We start from the raw sequence: 22,913 nt of genomic DNA, 5'->3' as shown, positions 1-22,913 counted from the left end.
GTGTGTTCATGTTGAGAGTGAGATGAAACGAAGGGCCTGTTCTGGGTGGAGCTAGTAGCAGGGGCAGAACGACACACTTTCGCAAAGTGATTGTATTTTGAACAGTTCTTGCATATTTTCCCACGGGCTGGGCAGTTTGAAGCCCTTGAATTGTGAGAGCTAGCCCCACAGTTGCCACAGCTAGTTCTGTTTGTTTGTCTGTGTGCCTGCTGCACGGGCATGTCGGTGTCTGTGTCCATGCAGCTATCGACGCGGGAGGGCGTGCGCAGCGCGTGATCGTTGTAGTGCGCCTGCTCGGGCTGAAGCTGCTGTGTGAGAATGGCTGGGGGCCGAGTGTATGCTGCAGAGCTGTCTGTTAGCATAGAAGAGCATTCCAACGCCGCTTCAACCTGGAGTGCTATTTTAATAGCTCCATCTAGTTGTAAATTATCCGATTCCAAAAGCAGTTTCTCCCTTGTCTTTTCACATAACGCCCCCTCTATCAACTGATCCCTGATGATCTCGTCCTGAAGTGTCCCGTAGTTACAAGAGCTAGCCAAATCCCTCAGATTAGCCACGTAGCTTTGAATGGACTCACCCGGCCGTTGGTGTCTCTTCCGTAGCCAGTAGCGTCGGAGGAGCACTCGCTCTTTCCCGGCGAAGTGGTTCCGTAAGAGGCTGACTGCAGCAGTGAATGTAGGAGCCGATCCAAGCGCTCTGAAAATCCTCTGTCCCTCTGTACCAAGGCAGTGACGGAGCAGTGCTGTCCTCCGCTTGTCGGAGATTGTAGAAAAGTCCATAGCTTCTAGATAAGTGTGAAAACTATCAAGCCAGTTATTCCACGGGACTGGAGGTTCGCCAGGCACGGCGAGGAATGGTGCTGGCGGTGGTAAACTGAATTCAGCCATCTTCGTCGCCAATGTTATATCTAGCCTAGTTGTAGAAGAACGGACATCTGCACAGTTTCACATTGAACATCACTCTGTCGTTTAATGACATGTGTCACGCATTCTGACAACCCATTCATCCGTAACGCAGCACACTGTCGTAAACCATAACAACATACAGTACGACGTACAGCACGTCGTACCATACATAACAGAGCCTAACCATTATTTCGATTAAACACATATTTTTAATTTGAAAAATCAAATACTGTATCTGTCGGTATTGGCTTAAGCTATTTGTCCTTTTGCTAAAATTAACATTATCATAATGCAATTCATTCCGTTTTGGACTCTTGAGCTTAATATTTAATATGCCAAATTGAATTTATTTCAAAATAAAAAAGTCATTAAATGTAGACAGGAAATAAATACAATGAAGTAGTCTCCATGGTTAAACAAATAGGCTACAACGAAATCGTAAACGAAACGAAAAGTGTGTTAATACGTTTTCAACTTGCGTTTGATGTACTGAAGTGGCGCAGTGGTCTAAGGCACTGCATCGCAGTGCTAACTGTGCCACTAGAGATCCTGGTTCGAATCCAGGCTCTGTCGCAGCCGGCCGCGACCGGGAGACTCATGGGCGGCGCACAATTGGCCCAGGGTAGGGGAGGGAATGGCCGGCAGGGATGTAGCTCAGTTGATAGAGCATGGCGTTTGCAACGCCAGGGTTGTGGGTTCGATTCCCACGGGGGGCCAGTATAAAAAAAAAAAATGTATTCACTAACTGAAAGTCGCTCTGTATAAGAGCGTCTGCTAAATGACAAAAAAATGTATAGCATGTTATTAATTCCTTATTAGCCTAAATGTATAACTATTCTTAGTTTTGTATTATCATCATTATTACGTTTTAATGTGGGCTATAAATAGGGCCATGATCACACTGTCATTCGTATCAGCCTACTTTGCTTAGGGCTTCATCGTAATAGCGTTATGTGAATATCACAACTGAAAAATAAAAGTTAGCTTTCTTTGATCAGAGTGAGAGATGGATTCGCAGACTAAGGCTGCGCCGATGCGCGTGCTCGTCACGGGCGGATCCGGATTGGTCGGGAAGGCCATCGAGCACGTGGTGAAACAAGAAGGCGGCTGTCTCGAGGGCGAACAGTGGACCTTCCTCTGCTCCAAAGAAGCCAACCTCGTGTAAGTTATGTCACATAAACCTCATATTCTCAGCAGAGCTGGTCTGAGGCTTGGTCGTTGCAGATAAAAATGACCTAATCTATATAGAGATGCCATGATCCCATAGTCTACATGCCCGAGAAACACCAGCATGTCTGTTCTACATAACATATTTCTATAGGAAATGTATGTCACGTTGCACTGTATGAAACCCTGGTTTAAATATTAGTAAATTCCTGTTATGACCCTTTTGCTTCTGGGACTGGTTTTGTGGTTCCAACAGAAACGAAATGGATAAAAGAAGTCCAAAAAAGAAGTTCACTTATTATATTCTCTGCTATTCAATTATTTTCTATTCAATTCTATAGATAGATGGATTGATGGATAGATACAGTATATAGGTAGAGTTTCTATATAGTTCCTGTTGGAACCACATTAAATGTTTAGCTAATTACATTTGTGCATGCATACTTTTATGAGATTGATGTGTTTTCCATTAAATAGGATGATGATGATGATGATGAATGATGACAGTTGTACAATGTTCTGCCAGAGATCTACAACAGACAATAGCAGTTTTTAAGAAGTATCGGCCCACCCATGTCATCCACCTGGCTGCCAAGGTGGGAGGACTCTACCTTCAAATGAAGGAGAACCTACACTTTCTGGTGAGATTCATTATCTAACTACCCAGTTTGTTTCAATACCTAGGCTATATGTTTCAGTCCTAAAGTACATTTGTTCAATCAGGGATGGGACTAGAAATTCGGACCGGGCATTTCTAACTCACCGGACCATTTTTTTCCTCAAAGCTCCCACACTGGCCCATTTTTTAACCTAGAGGCCCCAATTGTTAACCAAATAATGATCATTCTGTACAAAACCCCCAATTTAGTCAAGCCGATGGGCTGAAGATGGAACCAGCCCACCTGGCATTTTGCCTGAACTGTCCAAAGGTCGGTCCGTTTCTGTGTTCAATTCTGTCGAGTATTTTGTTCAGATCAGTGACTTTTGGTCCCATAGCCTAGTATAATATTGAATGACACAAAACCGATACATCGAAACATACTATATGACTAAATATTTGTGTGTACTGTATTTGTTCTGTGTAGTTATGTCATATACAGTGTGTTTGTTTTGTGTTGTTCAGTACGTTTGTTGTCACAGCATTGCCGTGAAATGGTTTGTTTTATCTAGCTACCGGTTGACTGTAAGTAGCTCTGGAAAATATATTCTGCTAAATGAACTAAATATAAATGTCCATGTTTGCCTGGCTGGGCAACAATCTAGGCTGACATTTAGTTGAACTTGTCAAAGCGAAATTTACACAGTGACTTTGTTGCCACACTTCTTAATCTTATTCCGAAAGGGTATTAATCCATCTGTGAGGAGAGTTTACAGGGGAGCTTGTTATCACAGTATCCAAATACATTCTTTGAATTCATTTGTGGGAAAACAAGTTATTGTGTAAAGCCGTAAAACGGGTTTGATTGAATTGAGACCACAGTGTTTTGCCTTCACAGAGGGACAACCTTCGCATCAATGACAACGTGCTGCAGACGTCTCACGAAATGGGCGTCATCAAGGTGGTGTCCTGCCTGTCCAGCTGCATTTTTCCTGACAAGACCACCTACCCTATCGATGAGAGCATGGTGAGTTGAACAACCAATAAGACCCTATCAATGAGAGCATGTTGAGTTTAATACTAAAATAGTAGGGTTGCATCGCATGGCACCCAATTCACTATATAGTGCATTACTTTTGACCAGAGCCCTAATGGCCCTAGTCAAAAGAAGGAGATCAACAGTATAGGAAGCCTATGTGCCCAGTGACAGTATAACTACTGTATGTTTGGGAACCTCTGGCCCTTCAAAATGTGATTTTTAAGAAAAGCTGGTGTATGATCACTCATGCTTTCCTCCCCTTCACACAGATCCACAATGGGCCTCCACACGACTCAAACTTTGGCTACTCACATGCCAAAAGAATGATTGATATTCAGAACAGGTGAGCTGGTGACTAATCGGTTACCTGTGCAGGTACATTAGCACACAGTTTAAAGACCCACTCCAGCCTCCCTAGCACCTCATTTATCACCTGATTTACTTAACAAAAGGTGCATTTCAGTAGCTGGTACAGGTCCCTCATTACATGACACAACCTAGCTAGCACATAATGTTCTGAGAACCATATGTTTCTTAGAGCTTGGTGAGAGCGTGGTTGTCCAATGTTTATTTTCATTATAACCTTCCGACAATGTTCTGGGAATCGTGCAGGATACTGTTAGAAATTGCGTCAATTCAAATCTGGTATTAGGAACAAAAGAGGTCAACACGACTTCTAAGATATACTAGTTATTTTAATTAATGCATAAATCTTCAATGGTAAATATGATGTTTCGTATATACGGGCTCTCTGAGATGTCTCGCAGGACACTCCAGACAACTAACACATTGTTTCAGAAACAATACCCAAATACTCTGACAGAGGGAATTTCCCACTTCTCTGCTGGCCAATTAGAGTAGAGGACTGAGTGTGGTTTAAACTTTCTCAGCCAATCCGTTGGTTCAGGGGTTGGTCTCATCTCCTCGGCGCCATTTGTTGCACACTTCAGCCAGGCACAAGATTATCATAACAACCTATCATAGTGAGAAGAGCCAGCTCCCTTAGACATCATTCCTATGTCCAAGGAAGGCTCACAGATCACAAAGAACCAGTATAGTCTAGCATTTGAAGACACAATCCTTATCTTATTTTACCCCCTAAAACAGCTCTTCACATCAATCACAGCCTCCCCAAGTGTCACAACCTATATTAGCCCAGTCAAGAATGCATTCTTTCTAAGTTAGTCATCCCATCAATTTAGGAGAATAATAAATCCCCAATAGTCCCCCTTTTCACACCTAATAAGGTGTGATTCAAAAATAAGAAAACACAGATTGTCATTCATTATAATACAATACAAACAAAAAATCACACTTTTATTAATAGGCCATAATGATACAAAAAAATTCAAACCCTCAGTCCATCTACACCCAACTTGCAAATTGTTATCAGTCACCAAGGAACTTCAAACCATCACATAAGGAAAGACAAACATTCACATGATTAACTTGATTAATAAAGCATAAAACACAGGATTAATAGAACACAAAACATAAGACTATTAGAACATAAAACACAAACAGAGAAGTATATTTTGGCCCCCTTTAGACACCCTCTAGTGTCACTCCACCAAGCCTGGTAGGTCATATCCTCCATTCCTAGGTTGGAGTCCAGGATTGGGCCATATCTCACCATCTGTTGGGAAATCACCTTCCCCATCTCCTTTCTCACCAAACCTCAGACACAGGAAATAAGACAACATCCACAAAGAACAAGTATACCCATAGAAGCTATAACTTCACCCAGAATAGTTACAACAATAGTTTTCCATTTATCAAATATGTTATCAAACCAACCATTTATGGAGCTATCAATATCAGAGTTCTCAGCCAGTTTGTTCGTCAGTGTAGTTACTCCCCTGAAGCTCTTTTGTCACTGACCCGTCCGGTGCTATATTGTTTGAGGATGAAGATACAGCACATAGATCCAAACAGAACACAAACTCCGCCCCTCTCAGCCAGAAGCATATCTAAAGCTATTCTATTCTGCCTTGTCATTAAGATAGTTGCCGCTGTCTGCTCATCTAATCGCTTTATTGCATCACGAGTGTGGTTTATAAATCTTTGCTGGTTATAGTAAATATAATTTATCCAATCTACGTTTTTATTAATTGTTGACCACCAAAAAATACTTGATTTAAACTCAACTGCGATCTGATTCCTAGCTTTGAAATGTTCTGGAACCTCTCGAGGTACTCCTATCCCATCACAGGATCCTTTCATCAAAGGATCCCGGGAGGAGGTCCTACTTTCTACGTGACAACTCACCAGTCTCTGACACGTTTGATTGTTTACAAATGTAGTTGAGTTCACAATCAGTTATCACCACACAACCATCAGATGTCAGCACGGGCCTGGTTTTAGTTCCTACAATCCTCTGGCTGCAACAAAGAGGAGAGATTAGTCATGTTCTCTTTCAGTTGTGATATTCTCTGTGTAGGAGCAGAGCTAAGATGCCCTACTCTATATCCTATCTTACTAGTCCTAGAAAAACAATTAGAATCCCCTGAGACTTCAAACGTAGGCAACCTAGGTCGGAATGACTTTGTTATCGGTGGATACAGATAGTTCAAGTTACTACAAGACTCTTTCACCACATTCCCAGGTGGCTTGTATGGAGGATAAACCTGTTTTTGCGTACTTCAGACTTTCAGACAGTACCTACCCTTCTATGGGTCGCACTGCCATTTCTGGTAATTCCCTACCCTCACAACACTACACCTGTCCCCAAACTGTGCACGGAGACCTACACATCCCCCACGCTCTCGACATGAGCAACTACATAGTCCCAGGATGTACACGGCGACACACATATAGTGATGTCCTCCCCTAAAGTCCCTAATCTTCCCCTTTCCCTACGTCTAGCTGTCTCCTATGCCTTCATAGACTGTGCTCAGGTATTATTTTATCAACTTGTATTAGGTTAACTACTACTTTTGGCTGATCAGAAGGGTTTGAGTGTGTTAGGAATATGGCCCCCACAATCAGACAGCTACCTACCGTCAGGAGACCTGTGAATCCCCACCCTTGCCCTGAGAACATGTCAGATGCCAACCCATTACTTCACCTTCTACCAAACTCACACAGGGATGATCAGACAGGGTAAGGGAATCTTCGTTAAGGAGCCAACCCCCGAGCCCTAATGGTGATCGGATCTTTCTCCTAACTCTATGTTTGTTCATCAGGTGTAACTGGGTTTATCTTTTTGCAGTGTGTGACATGCACCCAGATGGATCTAATAGGACTTGATAGGGCCCTTCCCAACAGGCCTGCTTCCAGTTTTTCTTCTTTTAGGGACTGGATCCACACCCAGTCTCCTGGTGTGATAGAGTGGGTCACCTTCTCCTTTAGTTCACCTGTGGGGCACAAAACCTCTGACATACAGGTGTGGTTAATAAACTATCTTCACACATACATGTTCAGCTCTCAATTTCTATTGTTGTTTTTTCTTTTTAAGTATTTTTATTTAATCCTATCAATATTATTTAATCCTATCACTCCCCCTTTTTGACACATGATTTGCCCATGTGTCAATATTACCACCTTTCTAAACCATTCCTTATGTAATTTATCATCCTATTGCCATGCCTTTCATTTTTGGGATTATCTTTTGCTTCTTTATTGCTCCTCCCACTTCCTTTGTCTTTTATGGCAGTTAAATTCAACTTTCATCCAGTTCAGAATCAATTAGTAATCCAATCAATCAATCTCTTTATCTTGTAAAAACACTTATGTTTAGTTCAAACTCTGTTCTACCCAGGCTCTCCCGGGCTTGACCTGAAGACTAATTGTTGGACATGACAAGTCTATTTTTTAAGTCACCTAAGTCTTCTGTCTAGCAACAAAGAATAAAAATCTCTATGTTCATGATTAACCCAGTTATATCTAATAGCCCACCAAAAAACCTCATCATCTTTAATTCACTACCAATGTCATATCCCTCATTACTCTCTACCATTTGGATAACATCCCTGATGTATGTATGCCTCCTTAGAGTTCCAAATGATTTTACCATGGGCTGCCATTGCCTTCCCATAGATAAGATCACTTAATTTACCCGTATGCAGTACATAATGGAGTACGCAAACTTTACAGCACTTTATCATTAACAAAAAGCTCATCATTTGTTTTTTGTTTTAACGGTTTTGGCGCTTTAAATATAGCAGTTTTCCTGGATGAATTTAACATTCGCCCCTCCTGTGTTATAGTGTGTCCTAGGTAAATGACCTCACTCTACCAAAGTTGAAGTTTCTTTTTGCTCACTTTGTGTCCCTGTTCTGCCAGGAAGGTTAACAATTGGATTGTATCCCTCTTACATCCCTCCTGAGTGGGATTAGCCAATAGAATATCATCTATATAAACTAACATTTGCTTCCTTCCCTAGGTTCAAACTTTCCCAAATTCTTAGTTATAGCCTGGGCTAAGATTGTAAGACTTTCTGAAACTAACTGTAAGTCCATGACCATCCTCCAGTCGGCGCTAGGTGCCTCCTTTCTACCAGGAAATATTGGAGAGTTTCATTGTACCTCATCTCCAGGAATTATCACCCCCCCCTTAAGTAAATGCTCAAATGTAGGTGTTATCCCTTTTATTGCTTCTGGTTTCATAGTATATTGCTTTTGGTATGGTCTATTATCGAATCGAGGAATCACTTGTACTGGAGCTACCCCCTTAATTAGTCCTACATCTGTTGTCCTTGTGACCATAATTTGAACGGAATTGCTTCTAACTCAGCCTCCTGTTCCTAAGTTAAGAAAATATCTTCCTGTCATCCGTTAAAACTTATCTCCAGATGGACACTGGGCTGGGTTTTTGCTCTCAAATTAACTTTCTTCTATATCTCCCAGTGGAGTGGCCATACTGATCCCCATTTGGTGTATTCTGCCAGTCAGTAATGTTTTTCCCCTGTTTTATCCATTTACCTAGTGATAACCATTCCTCTGAATGTTCTTTCACTAGGGAAACATGGGGGCTCCACCTTTCTCTGTACAGCCTCTGGCTCTGTGAACCCATTTTAACCCAATTTGAAAAAACAACAATCACAAATAGCCAGGCCTCACTCAATTTGATAGCTCACTTTTATGACCTAAATACTGCCTAACTGAGATGAGCTAATCTCTTTCTCCTAGTTATAATCTAAAGATGGTAGTACACACAAAACATGATAGATATTCCCAGTCTTAACCCATGAATAATTGTTTGTATCATTCTAATTCCTCATATCTAATCCAGTAAACCACTCAAAATTCCTAGAGTATACAATGATTATTTAATTGATTAACCTAACTCTGCTACATGTGATCTCATCTCAAATGATCCATTTATCAATTATTTATTCAACGCCCTAGGAAAATCTGTCTCCCCTTCTATTGTTCCTGTCTCCCCTGTAAATGTCATATTTGAGTTTTTAGCCAATACAATCACGGTTACATCAAATGTTCCCTCATTTAATGGTATTTTCTTCCTAATATAACTTCCCTAAATGAGATTAAATCCCCTGCCTTCCTCTACTATCCTTATATCATTACTGGATCAATGATAATAACCGTAACAACTATCAACAACAATTGTGTCTTTTTTCTGATAATGCTACAATTGTAGCCTATTCCATCACCCCAGTCCAAAATATAAGTTTATGTAACAAATCCATAACCCACCACAGGCTGGCGCCATTCCCCAGCACAACAGCCAATGCATACTTTCATCCTAACCAAAATAAATTATCGTTTTAAAATGGTCCATCTATCTTGTATTTCCCCGCTAACCCATTTCAGTTCGCTATTCAATTTACTTAACTGTTCTCTCTGATTAGGCCCTAATTAATAAAACAAATACTTGCTATCGTTTATCAGCATACGTTTAATGATGTTCCTACCATCTGAACTGTACTGCCTCTCACCCTCCCCTTGCTCCTTCGGGGAGAGCGCATGGTAACCTTATAACATATTTTCATAGACTTTTCTAGAATACTTCTATTTAAGCTATCTAATTCAACCTTTCACATTTCTCAATCCACATAGTAATCTAGGTATATAGCCCCACTGCGAAAGCTTTGTCTACTGTCCCTACCTGTGTTCGAACCAGGGACATCGCCAGTCACTCCACACCATCTGCGATGCTCTCAAAGTAACTACTCCCATTTCATAGAGCAAGTGACGTCACCAAATGAAAATCGCAGTAGCTTTCACCTCAGCAAAAAACTCTCTCTCTCTTTGATTCCCTATTGAATAAGTTAGTTTTTCTATTTTACCCCTAAACACGCTCGCTACAAATAGTCCATTCAACATTACCAAACCAAATACTCATCGTACCCATTCAATCAACACATCAGCCGTGGAATTTACACTCATAAATGCAGATTGTTACTCCATGCCTTGAAATGATAAATAGATTTCCACTAATAGTACCATTAATGATCTCATCTTACCCTCTGACACAAAATGAAGTTCCCTCACTGTACTACGTTAGCTCTACCATGATAATTAGTTCAATTTAACCCTCTATTTGCTTTGTACTATATTATACATTACGTCTAAAACAACATTACTTATGGTCAGTTTATTCCGCCATCATATTATCCAACAACGCCACAATCTTTAACTCATATGGGGCGGCTGGCAGTTTAGTGACCAATAGCGCCGCGCCAACAACCGAGAGGTCTAAAAAAAAAAATCTGCCGATGTGCCCTCGAGCAAGGCGCTCAACCCCAATTGCTCCCATAAATCGCTCTAGACAAAAGCGTCTGCCAAATTACCAAAAATGCAAATGTAAACATTCTCTACTTTCTCACCCACGACGCTCGGGTGAGCAAGTTTAGAACATTTCTCGTCAGAAACCCACATGCGTTCCCAGCCATCTCCCAGTCTTTTCATGGCTCCAAAAGCCACACTTTCGCTCTCTCCAGCCCCTCCCCTCGCAACTCTACCTTTTTGAGGAGCTGTGAGGAGCTGCTTCTCGTCCCAGCGCGCCTCCAATATTCCGCCGTTACTCAAAGCACTCCAGTCCATTTATTTAAATCAAATAATTCCCACCTAATTAGTTAAAGTTGGTGCACGTTTATAAACCGAATTATTTCGGTCTAATTGTTTAACCAGTATTTTGCACGGTCCAACATCAAACGTTAAATCAAATAATAAACCAAATAGTTTCGACACAACTATTCAAAAGCAGTATTATGCTATTTCAAACACCAAACGTTATATTTCAAATATATCAATTCAAACGTTTTAGTTCAGTCACACTCATTCATCACTTTTCATTTCATGTTTTCGATTGTCACTGACGGGTTATATGGTTTGAGTAACCACAAATCCAACATTTATTCCCAAATTATACCGTTTGGACAGCCACAGACGTCTTAATATACAGGTTTATTATTTTTAATAACCCCTATTCACTATTTTATTTCGTCTGTGATCATTCGCACACTCATGCATACAACACCCAGTGTCCCCCTGACTCTATCCGTATCTAGCCTTCTGATACGTGTCAGTAGCGTAACACTATCTAAAATTTAAGTGGCCATTATGATCCTAGCCATATCTTCAGTGGATATGTGCCACAACGTTACACTTTAATCAATTAATCCCTGTATCTCACGGTTCCACCATTTGTGGTCCAGAGACTTCAGTATTTTCCTCAGAACCTAGCCATATCTCTTCTGGATATGTGTCTCAGAAACAATACTCAACTAAAATTTTGGCGCTCCTCTGATCCTGGCCATATCTCATGGATATGTGTCAGTAGCCAACGCCCTTAGCCAATAATTCCCTGTATCTCCAGTTCTCACCCCTGGTGATCCTAGCCTGGAGACTTCAGTATTTTCTCAGAACCTAGCCATATCTCTTCTGGATATGTGTCAGAGAAACAATACTCAACTAAAATTTTGGCGCTCCTCTGATCCTAGCCATATCTCTTCTGGATATGTGTCAGTAGCCAACGCCCTTAGCCAATAATTCCCTGTATCTCCGAACCTTAGCCGTACCCTCGCAGTTACGGACCTTGCCGGTAGATGTCAGCATTGTCTCCTGAACCTAGCCGTATCCATAGTTACGGACCTTGCCGGTAGATCAACACTCTCTGGTACCATGGTCTAAACATCACATTTATCACAGGTTTGCATGTCACAATATTGTGCTTATCTACTCATATTATTTTCATAATTTAGTTCACTTACATCAGACAGTTGTTTCACAAAATTAATTTGGATAAAGCCAATGTGCAGATCTTCAGTTATTTAACAATAGGTATCTGCTTACCTTTTTAGAAGCCCGGGCAGTTTGTGAAACATACGGTTCGATGAAAGAGTTGACCAAATGTGCCGGACATTACCCAGCAAAGTCCCTTCTACCAGACCGCGTCGGGGTCACCAATTGTTAGAAATTGCGTCAATTCAAATCTGGTATTAGGAACAAAAGAGGTCAACACGACTTCTAAGATATACTAGTTATTTTAATTAATGCATAAACCTTCAATGGTAAATATAATGTTTCGTATATACGGGCTCTCTGAGATGTCTCGCAGGACACTCCAGACAACTAACACATTGTTTCAGAAACAATACCCAAATACTCTGACAGAGGGAATTTCCCACTTCTCTGCTGGCCAATTAGAGTAGAGGACTGAGTGTGGTTTAAACTTTCTCAGCCAATCCGTTGGTTCAGGGGTTGGTCTCATCTCCTCGGCGCCATTTGTTGCACACTTCAGCCAGGCACAAGATTATCATAACAACCTATCATAGTGAGAAGAGCCAGCTCCCTTAGACATCATTCCTATGTCCAAGGAAGGCTCACAGATCACAAAGAACCAGTATAGTCTAGCATTTGAAGACACAATCCTTATCTTATTTTACCCCCTAAAACAGCTCTTCACATCAATCACAGCCTCCCCAGGTGTCACAACCTATATTAGCCCAGTCAAGAATGCATTCTTTCTAAGTTAGTCATCCCATCAATTTAGGAGAATAATAAATCCCCAATAATACCCAGCTAGCACATACATTTCTGAGAACCATATGTTTCTTAGGTGGGAATTTCAGTACTTCAGCATAACGTTTCCTACAGGTTTCCTCATGGTTCTATTTAAAGTAATGTTCTCAAATTGTTCAGAGAACATTAAGAAACAACATTCTTCTGTGGGAATTTCAGTACTTCAGCAAATCAAATCAAAATGTATTTGTCACATGCGCCGAATACAACAGGTGTAGACCTTACCGTGAAATGCTTACTTGCAAGCCCTTAACCAAAAATGCAGTTTTTTGAAAATAGAATTAAGAAAATATTTACTAAGTAAACAAAACATATTTTTTTTAAGTAACAGGTTTCCTCAAGGTTCGATTTAGTCATATTCTCAGAACATTAAGAAAACTTTCCATAAAAACCACAAGAACGTTCTAAGAATGTTATTTATAAACATATACATTCTGTTCTCAGCATCAACAAAACTCTCTATCCTCTATCTTGTTAAGTGAGTTCAGGTATGTTGGCCCCACTCACTAATTGGCCACACCTGATCTTTATGAGTGCTTGTTTTATTTGAAATGGGATCTGTTTGAATAGACTAAAATGAACAGCTTTGTATAAGTTACAAAATATGGCATGCTAGCTAAATCCTGGTGGCGCAGTTGACTAATTCCATAGATTGCAAACAGAAGATCATAGGTTCAAATCTCACTGGGTCCGTGCCACAATAAAAAAGAGATGTGTTTGCATGATTAATGCCTAAGCAAATACATTTCCATGTGTCCCATCTGTGCTTGGTGTTCAAAACAATTAACCTATCATAGCAGTGTTATTAAAAGTTTTATTGAAACATGTTCTCAGAACGTTATTTAATTACCTTCAAAAAACCTATAATTTCTGTTCTCAGAACATTAATAAAACCTCCCAGGAAAACTTTCAGGGAACCATAGGAAAACGTTCTCATAACTTCCCTGCAACCAAAAAATGAATGTTCCCAAAACAGGCAACATTTTCACTTTCGTTTTCAGAACGTTTAAAAAATGTCAGTTTCACCAGTCAGGAAACTTATGGCTTTGTTCCCAGAACCAATGGGAAACCAAAAACGTAGGTTCCCACAACTTCCAAGGAACCAAATATGCTAGCTGGGAAGTGGGGGGTGGGCCTTTCCTCTTTTGTCCTCTATTGCTCTTCTATTGTTCTGGGAAGCAAGGGGGAAGGCTAATGACATCAGTGTGCATCCAATTTCAATTTAAGGGGCTTTATTAGAATGGGAAACATGTGTTTACATTGCCAAAGCAAGTGAAATAGATAATAAACAAAAGTGAAATAAACAATACAAAGTTAACAGTAAACATTACACTCACAAAAGTTCCAAAAGAATAAAGACATTACAAGTGTCATATTATGTCTATATACAGTGTTGTAATGATGTGCAAATAGTACAAAAGGGAAAATAAACACAGCCGTTTTCCATCATCCCAACCCCTTGACTTGCCAACTCCTGCCATTGTGTTGAAAAAAACACAATTTTGCAAAAAATATATGTTTTTACCCTTAAGGGTGTGTACCTTTTACTGTATGTATACTTGGAATATTGTTTTTCAACGGGAAAGTAAAAATGATTGTGTGTGTGTTTGTGTTTGTATGTGTGTGTGGGCTTGATTGACAACAGGGGATACTTTGCACAGCATGGGCGTCGCTACACCGCCGTAATCCCGACTAACGTGTATGGTCCCTATGACAACTTCAACTTTGAAAATGGTCACGTGCTGTCGGCACTCATGCACAAGACACATGCTGCTAAAAGTAAGTAACACACACACACTACTTGTACGCACTCACGCAAATACACACACACACACACACACACACACACACTTACTCCTTTCTACTCTCCTTCTGACAGAGGAGGGAACCCCTCTACAGGTGTGGGGCTCCGGAACACCCAGGAGACAATTCATCTACTCTCTGGTATGTTTAGTGAATTACTCTGTGTGTGTGTGTCAGTGCATGTCAGATATGTGCGTGTATGCATTACATCAGTGTGTGTGTGTGTGTTCTCTCAGGATGTAGCGCGTCTGTTCCTCTGGGTGCTGCGGGAGTATGATGAGATTGACCCCATCATTCTCTCTGGTGAGTCCAACATGGTGTGTGTGGGTGGGTGGGTGATCAGTCAATGTGTGTGTACAGTATGCAACTGGACCAATCTCCTTTGACACTTGTCTCTCACAGTGGGGGAGGAGGAGGAGCTCTCCATCAAGGACTCCGTAGAGATGATCGCAGATGCCCTGGACTTCAAAGGTCAAATAGTTGTATCCTTCCATAGGCTGTATACTCCTGATAGGAGTTGCCCCCAGGCACAGATCTACGATCAGCATATCCTCCCCAAATCCAAACCTCAAGTTTGACCTTAGATCAGTGTCTAGAGCCAATCTAGTAGAATCCTTAGTACAACACCAGCAACCACATCTAGAGGTTCATTACACCTGTTGGACTGACAGACTTACAGTTGTAGTAGGTTAAAAGCCCACTCGGGCTGGCTACCCCCCATATCTGTTGTACTGTAACTATGTAATCTCCCTGTCCTTTGCCTATTGTGACCCTTGACCTATGACATCAGTTCGACACCAGCAAGTCAGACGGTCAGATGAAGAAGACGGCCAGCAATGCCAAGCTGCGACGCTACCTCCCTGACTTCACCTTCACGCCGCTCTCTGAAGGTCAGAGATCAAAACACTGAGGGATGCATTTTCTGTCCAGAAAACAACTCAATATTGTAGTGGGAATTAGTTGCCTTGTAAATAACACTGACACATTACCACATGATATTTGATACCTATCCGGTTATCAATAGTTTTATGATTATGATGAAAGGAACGTTCATGGTAATTAAACCACTCTTCCAAAATGCACAGTATCCATATATGACAGATTGTGTCTCTCCTCCCCTACAGGTATCAAGAAGACCTGTGATTGGTTCGTGAACAACTACGACATAGCCCGAACATGAAGACCAATGAAGATAGAGACATGAAGATTGTTTAATGAAAAAGACTAGGGCTACGTCCCAATACTACTACTGTGCCTTCCTTCTCTTGTGTCCTTTCCTTCATGTCAACTGATAAGTGAACGTTCTGGATAGGTTTCACCATATGGCCGGTTAATTTCTGTCAGATCAGTGGTCATGAAGGAAAGGCACACAGCACTCACAATCTCTGTGAAAGTGGAGGCAGGTATACCCCACCTTGTTGTTCTCCCCAGCACTGTCTGGAAGCAATTTTGGATCCTCTCCTCTATTTGCACCGTTGATGTCAGGGATTGACATTAAGGTCTAAAAGGCTCTTGTCCATCGGACAGCAGTATATTTTTGGTGGTTGCCTGATGATTATTGTCACTTGCCAGAAAATTTTTATGTAGTTGTTTACATGCAAAATGATCAATTAAAGGGATACTTGGGGATTTTGGCAATGAGGCACTTTATCTACTTCCCCAGAGTTAGTTGAACTTGTGGATACCATTTTTATGTCTCTATGTCCAGTATAAAGGAACTTAGAGGTAGTTTCGTGAGCCAATGCTAACTAGCATTAGTGCAATGACTGGAAGTCTATGGGTATCTGCTAGCATGCTAGGAAGCAGAAAAATCTGTTTGGATGCGTAACTTTTGCAGAGCGTGAGACCCTCCGACAACCTGGTTGTAATTGTACCAGCTCTGGGGGAGACTTAGATTTCAAAGCACAGCTCACACCCGAGAGCAATAGGATATAGTATTGGCTGGCGCTCTGCTCGCCCTGACCAAAAGTTACGCTTCCAGTGTAGCAGGTCAAAAAAGCCCCAGTGTAGCCCCTATTTTAGGCTACTGAAATTCAGCTTTAAAAAATCACCTGCCTAATGGGGCAACCACAGAGCAGGTTCAACTTGTCCGGCGGCCATAAATGCCATAAATTGTCAGTCTTTCACTTAAACAATGGGGATGAACCAGAATGATCAATTTTAGGCTAGGTCTTCTCAGAGCAGGTTCAACTTGCCCGACTGCTCAGTTCACTTGCTCCAGGCAATAGGGCAACCCTTAAGGTCAATCCCTGATTATGTCCTTCCCTGACGGTGGCTGAAACGGTCCAGCCACCTGATCACCTATGACTACCAGTTACTATGAGCAATACTGCAGGGTAATGTGTTTACACTCAAATATATCACATTTTTATTTCAATATCTAAAATATATAGTTGAAGTGTATGATCTATTTGTGATTGAATATTGACAAAAATATTAAAGGGCTTTTTCTTGATGTAAGAATGAGGTGTCAGAGTCGTTGAGGAGAGTGATACTGTATTTCTCACTACAAAACAACAAGTATAAGCCTACAGTAAAGTAGCCTGGATCTAATCATTGGAGCCAACTGTTTCTCATCATTCACTGGCCTTGGTCCAGACACTGCAGATAATAATACTGGTTTGTATTAAAAGAAGATAGACACACCATGTGATTTATCTGGGATGAACATAAACTAGAAGAATAGGCCTACCTATGTAGAGCCATCAGACACTGTAATATAAAGTCAACTTCCTGAAGAATTTTGAGATTTATGACATCGCTGTCGCTCCATGTCATTGTAAAAAATACAATCACTCAATCGTAGAAACATGAGCGGAAGAAGCAGGTTTTTAGGAGTCACGACAGTTTCTAATGTCAACAGGGTTTGACGATAACACTGAGGAAACCAAGATCAGTTTGGGATCTGCCACTAATCATGCCATTAATAGACGATCAGATGTGCCATTAGTAGATTTGACTCTACTTGGCACATCTTAAGCAATTTTCCTCAGCATAGGAAGAAGCAGGTGTACCATTAATAAGCCTACACCTGTCATGTCCTGCTGAATAACGATGAATGACTCATGACTTCTGTTTAACATGGTTTCTCACTACACAACCACTTCTCTATGGCATGAAGAGCTACAGTCCAACAGTAGACTGTCACTGAAGTAAGTACACACTACTCTTATCCAAGTAAGTACACACTACTCTTATCCAAGTAAGTACACACTACTCTTATCCAAGTAAGTACGTACACATCGGTGCCAACAGTTGCTGCAAAGTAGATTTCCAATGAATCCACTGGATAGCACAGTAGACTTCCGGCAGAACCTCTAAGAATATTAGAGCTTCTATATTGAGGAGCCTTAAGATGTATGACATCCTTGTCCAGTGTTCTGCTTCTAATTATGCAAACCAACCAGAAACATGACAAGGAGACCAGCCATGGCAAAGGCAGGGTTTTTATTAGAAATGAAAATAAACAAACAAAAAAATACTAAATTCTAAAACAAGAAATAGAGGCCTGGGGAGATACGCCAATTCGTAAAAAATAACCCACACTTGTTTTGTTGAATCCAGTGGTTTGTGGTGGGAGATGAATCGGCAGGCAAGATCTACACGGAATGTTTTCATTGATACTTTCACATTGCCTAATTCATGGACAAACCTATATGTCTTGTAAAAGTAAGTGGTTTGACCTGAAAGGAATGCCACAGGAACACTTGACTTCAAACCATTTCTAGAGACAGATTTTGAAGCTAGTTTACACCGCATCTCAAATCACAGTTGCATAACACTTTTCTTTTTACCTTACTCCACTTTCTCTTCCTCGTCTACCCTTCCTCTTCCAATGACCCTATTCTATTCATCTCCTCCTTCCTCCCTGGGTCATATTCATTAGGCACCAAAGGGATTGAAACAGGGACTTGGACTTCGTTTTCCATTTTAAAACGCATGCCCTAATGAAACACGAGTCCGGTTCACTCGGTGAGATAGAAGTGCATCTTGTTGTTGACGTTCTTCCTCTCAGGGTTGAGGCGTTTGACGATCTGGGCCAGGACGTTGACCGTCTGCTCGCTGCTCAGGCCCGTCCTCTTGGTCTGGAACTTCTTCAGCAGGTCCTTGGTGGTCATGGGCTTCTGAATCAGGTAGCGGCTCACCGCCTCCTCTGTCAGCTGAACGTCACTGTGGAGAGGGAGGGAGGATGGAGAGGGGGAGAACAAAGCAGGGGGAGGGTAGGTGGTGGGAGGGGGAAGGGAATGAGGCAAGAAGAGTAGGGGAGAGAAAGAGAGGGTGATAGAGAGTGGGAACATGAGAAGATAAGAGAGGAGGGGAGATAATAGAAGAGGAAGAAAGAAAGAGTATGTGTGGGAGAGGAGAGGAGAGTAGGGGACAGAGAAAAGAGGAAGAAGAGATAGAGAAAGAGAGAGAACAAGTGTGTGTGTGTGAGCTAGAGAGAGGGTAAGGGTGAGTGATAGATTAATTATTAATGACTAATTATTACACCCTGAAACTGTGTGTAATGTGTTAGAAATGTGTGAGTGTAGGACCAGTAAAGGCTATGGCATTGAGCCACTATTTAGCGATGTGAGTAAGAGTTAGGCCAGACAACAAAGACAACTGAGAAACTAAGATAAAGAGGCCTCCCAATTTAGGGAGGGGAGAAACTGTTATGAAAACATGGTGCAGAATATTGTGAGAACAGCAATAACTGAGTAAAGCAGGGAGTAGGATATGTGTGTGTGTGTGTGTGTATGTATGTGTGTATGCATGTGTGTATATGTGTGTGTGTGTGAACTGAAGGTCAGTAGAGCAGTTTTAGAGTGGAAAACTACAGCCCGCCTACAGAGGGAAGGGATTTCTTTTTGTATGACGTATGAGTATAAAAGATGGACTCTGAAATTGTGATGGCAGAATTCTCAATGAATAAATATCTCTGACTATGCAGACCGGGACTCTGGCCGTTACTTAAATCCCAAAAGACTTACAACCTTTTGGGAGACGCACAGAGACACTAAAATATTTTGTTAAATAATTCACATAACAGTGAGAAAAGAGAACAAACAGGAGAGATTGAAGAGGAGGAATATACCTGGAGCTGGGAGTTGATTTGCCTGATGGGGGCTGTGGAGTGCTCTTCCCTGAGGGGGCAGGACTCTGGGTGGTGATAGCCGTGCTGCTGGACTCCATCTTCAGCCTCTTGGCAGCTGGAGACTCAGAGCTACCACCCACCACCTGTCTCTTACCTGTGAGGAGGGAGGGAGGGGGGAGGGGGAGGCAGAGCGCAGGATGTTGGAGACAGTTTTAACAACCCTTTATTGTTCAATCAAGAAGAGAGCCAAAAGTATAGTTTGTTAACAAGACATTTGTGGAGTGGTTGAAAAACTGGTTTTATTGATTCCAACCTAAGTGTATGTAAACTTCCGACTTCAACTGTACATTTTATGGACACAGTCAATTTTACAATAATTATATTTTGTTTGTTTTTACTCCTGAACTTCCTCTACCCTCAACCTCTCCAATCATTTTCATGATGTCCATCCGGTTTGCTTCTATATGCCATATCTTTCTAACTGTGCTCTTTCACAAAAGCTCTCAACCTATAACCTGTACACTTATTATGGACACAGTATGCTTACATTATTAGTTATCTTGTTGTTATTAGTTGTTGTTAGTTGTTATTAGTCCCATCCTTCAACTCCATTCAACACCACCCATCTATCTCTTAACACCATCCATATTAGATTTCTATTTGCCATATATTTTTCAACTGTACTGTGATGTTTTACAAAAGTTCTGAACCTTTCTATTCTCATTGTTTCTACAGATTGTAAATTGAAAATAAACATTTTTGCTAAAAGTATTGTTATATTATTGATCGATTGACTATGACTTTTGAGATCACGCAGTAATGCTATCTGCAGGGTTAGCTCCAGGTAAATATTGCAATCCTTTAGCCGTTCCTGGACCTGTGTCCAAAAACAAGTTACAAATGGACAGTACCAAAACAAATGATCTAATGATTCTGTCTCTTTGCAGCAAAATCTGCAGAGCTGAGAAGATTGTATCCCCCATATAAATAACATTCTATTGGTAGCAATAATTTTATATAATAATTTAAATTTAAAAGTTTTGCGTATCAATTCATAAACACTATGCCATGGAATCGGTATGTCAAAACCCAACTATTTTTCAATCTATATGAGATGGCTGTCAATCCTTTGGTCCTTAAATGAAACGGGTCTACTTTTTTTATTTATCACAGTTTTCTTTAACCAATTATGGTCTTTAATACAGGGCCGACAGACAAGTTCCTTACTTTTTCCCCCTTCCACTTTCCTCTTTCCTCTTGCGGTAATGCTGCAATTTTTTGGTTGTAAATTTGGGTAGAGCAGACATTTCCATATGTTTTTGTTAGCTGCATGTGCGACATAACTCCACCAGTCCTACCAATGATATTATTTACGAAGATTATACCTTTTTTAAACATTTTGTAAAAAAACTAATGTTTTTTTATCAATTAGTATATTTGAGTTCAACCACAATATTTGTTCCATAATTTTTTTCTGTCGTTTCTGGAGGATTAAATTGAAATTGCAACCAACTTTCTATGGCTTGTTTTAGAAATAGTGAAATGTGGGAGATTATTTCCTTTTCAAATAACTGAAAGTGAGAGGTTGTGATCTGAATAAAGGGAAAAAGGCCATTCTTGAACATTGGGTGAGACAATCTTACTAATTTGCCAGTTCGGATTTAAGTATAACTTTTGTATGACTGAAGCTTTTAGTGATAGGTCTATTGCTTTAATATTTAATAATTTCTGTATTTCTGTACAAATTCATATTCATTATATAAATAGGCCCATTTAATTTGGTCTGGCTTGCCGTTCCAAATAAAATTGAATATTTTTTTCTCATATAATTTATAAAACTGTTCGCTAGGCGTAGGCAACACCATAAGCAAATAGGTAAACTGGGATAATTCTAAAGAGTTAATCAGGGTGATTTTTCCACAAATTGACAGGTATTTACCTTTCCATGGTAGCAAGATCTTTCATTTTTAATTAATTGTTTAACATTTCAAAAAACATAATTCCACTTATGGGATATTATGGGGTATTGTGTGTAGGCTAGTGACAAACAATCTCAATTCAATCAATTTTAAATTCAGGCTGTAACACAACAAAATGTGGAAAAAGTCAAGGGGTGTGAATACTCTCTGAAGGCACTGTAGGGGAGGGAGGGACCACATTGTAGGGGCTGTTTGTGTTGGAGCTTTGCTCAAATCAACACATTGGGGGTGGAGGGGTCGCAGATTGTGTAGAAAACTGAGGTGACTGGTGAAGAAGAGAACCTGCTCTGGTAAACAGGCTGAATGAATGTCTGTGTTAATGCTCTTAGCATAGCAAGTCCCATCACTCTCATGCTTTATCAAATGGACTACTGTCTGTCTTGTTGAAGGAGCAGGACTTTTCACTTGAATCATCTACCACGCTGGTGCTGTGTTTACCAGTCGTCTCATGCGCCTGTAATGCAAATATACAGAGAGAATAACTTTGACATTAATAAAATGACATAAAATCAAACTAAGTTGATTGAATGAGTGGATAGTTTCATTTACAATACTTTCAAACTGTTGTTTAAAAGAGACTTTGGGTAAGCTAGATCATGAGGTATATTTTTAGGACAGTAGTTCAGTGCGGTAACACCCACCAAGTGTTTCTGTCCTGGTCCCTGATCTTCTTCTCCATCTCTGTGTGTCAGTGTCTCCAGCAGGGGGCACCACTGGTCAGCTTCACCTGTGTTCCCGATGGCTCTCTCTACTGTGGGCAGCCGGGTTCTCACTTCACAGAGACAAAGAGCCACAACAAATTACTTACACAACCATGAGACACAGCCAGACAGGAAAATAGCATGTTGCTGCAAGGGGTATTTTGGTATAGAAGCCCAACAGAGGCCATTGATATTGTCCGGGCAGTTACTTTTCATCTAATTCTTACATTGCTTCACAAACAGACTCTATAGAGTCAAGACTGTCTATTACGTTTCACCGAAATACAAAAACGATTTTTGATAGATTAGTCCTCTGTTACCAGCTCAGCTTTGAGTATTTGCTATGCATGTATTTGAGTGGGTGTACTGTACAAGTGTGTCTGAGCATCAATCTGTATATCTTACCTGAAAGCGTATGTCCTCTGGTGCCAACTAAGTTGTCCTCGGATGCTAAGCTCCGAGCACAGTTTCAGGGCAAACTTCTCTGGGGAGTTCTTCCTCTCTGACATATGGTTTGTGAGCTCTGTTAAGTGTTATTGTTTGTCTATGAGGGGTAAAAGAGAGGAGGTATAGCGGGACTGTTAACTTTCTGTTGTCTGGCTTGGAGAGAGCTGGGAGAGAGCTCCATCCACTCTGAAATCGTAGTGGTGTATGAAC

General features: G+C 40.9%; 1 protein-coding gene across 2 annotated transcripts; it reads left to right on the top strand.

Annotated features, from left to right (window-relative positions):
• The first annotated feature begins 1,906 nt into the window (after positions 1-1,906).
• LOC311144875 (GDP-L-fucose synthase-like) lies at positions 1,907-16,510 on the top strand. Of its 2 annotated transcripts, XM_084181038.1 has the most exons (10): positions 1,907-2,066; positions 2,599-2,713; positions 3,569-3,697; positions 3,979-4,052; positions 14,342-14,475; positions 14,576-14,640; positions 14,736-14,802; positions 14,902-14,981; positions 15,290-15,389; positions 15,624-16,510. In XM_084181038.1, the coding sequence occupies exons 1-10, from the start codon at positions 1,912-1,914 to the stop codon at positions 15,677-15,679; spliced, it is 975 nt and encodes a 324-aa protein (XP_084037164.1). In that variant the 5' UTR covers positions 1,907-1,911; the 3' UTR covers positions 15,680-16,510. The 2 variants fall into 2 exon arrangements, with proteins under 2 accessions (XP_084037164.1, XP_084037165.1); XM_084181039.1 differs by lacking the exons at positions 1,907-2,066; positions 2,599-2,713 and adding an exon at positions 3,005-3,255.
• The last annotated feature ends 6,403 nt before the right edge of the window (positions 16,511-22,913 follow it).

The sequence above is a fragment of the Coregonus lavaretus genome (genome assembly GCF_964263955.1).
Source record: "Coregonus lavaretus genome assembly, chromosome: 17".
Taxonomy (NCBI): Eukaryota; Metazoa; Chordata; class Actinopteri; order Salmoniformes; family Salmonidae; genus Coregonus; species Coregonus lavaretus.
Note: the sequence above shows the minus strand (reverse complement) of the source record. Positions and strands in the feature narration are given on the sequence as shown.

Excerpts from the sequence above, each read along its gene's own strand:
- LOC311144875 (XM_084181038.1), top strand. The coding sequence starts at position 1,912 with ATGGATTCGCAGACTAAGGCTGCGCCGATGCGCGTGCTCGTCACGGGC. Across the intron at positions 4,053-14,341 it reads ATGATTGATATTCAGAACAG|GGGATACTTTGCACAGCATG; the intron begins GTGAGCTGGTGA and ends GATTGACAACAG. Across the intron at positions 15,390-15,623 it reads CTTCACGCCGCTCTCTGAAG|GTATCAAGAAGACCTGTGAT; the intron begins GTCAGAGATCAA and ends CCTCCCCTACAG.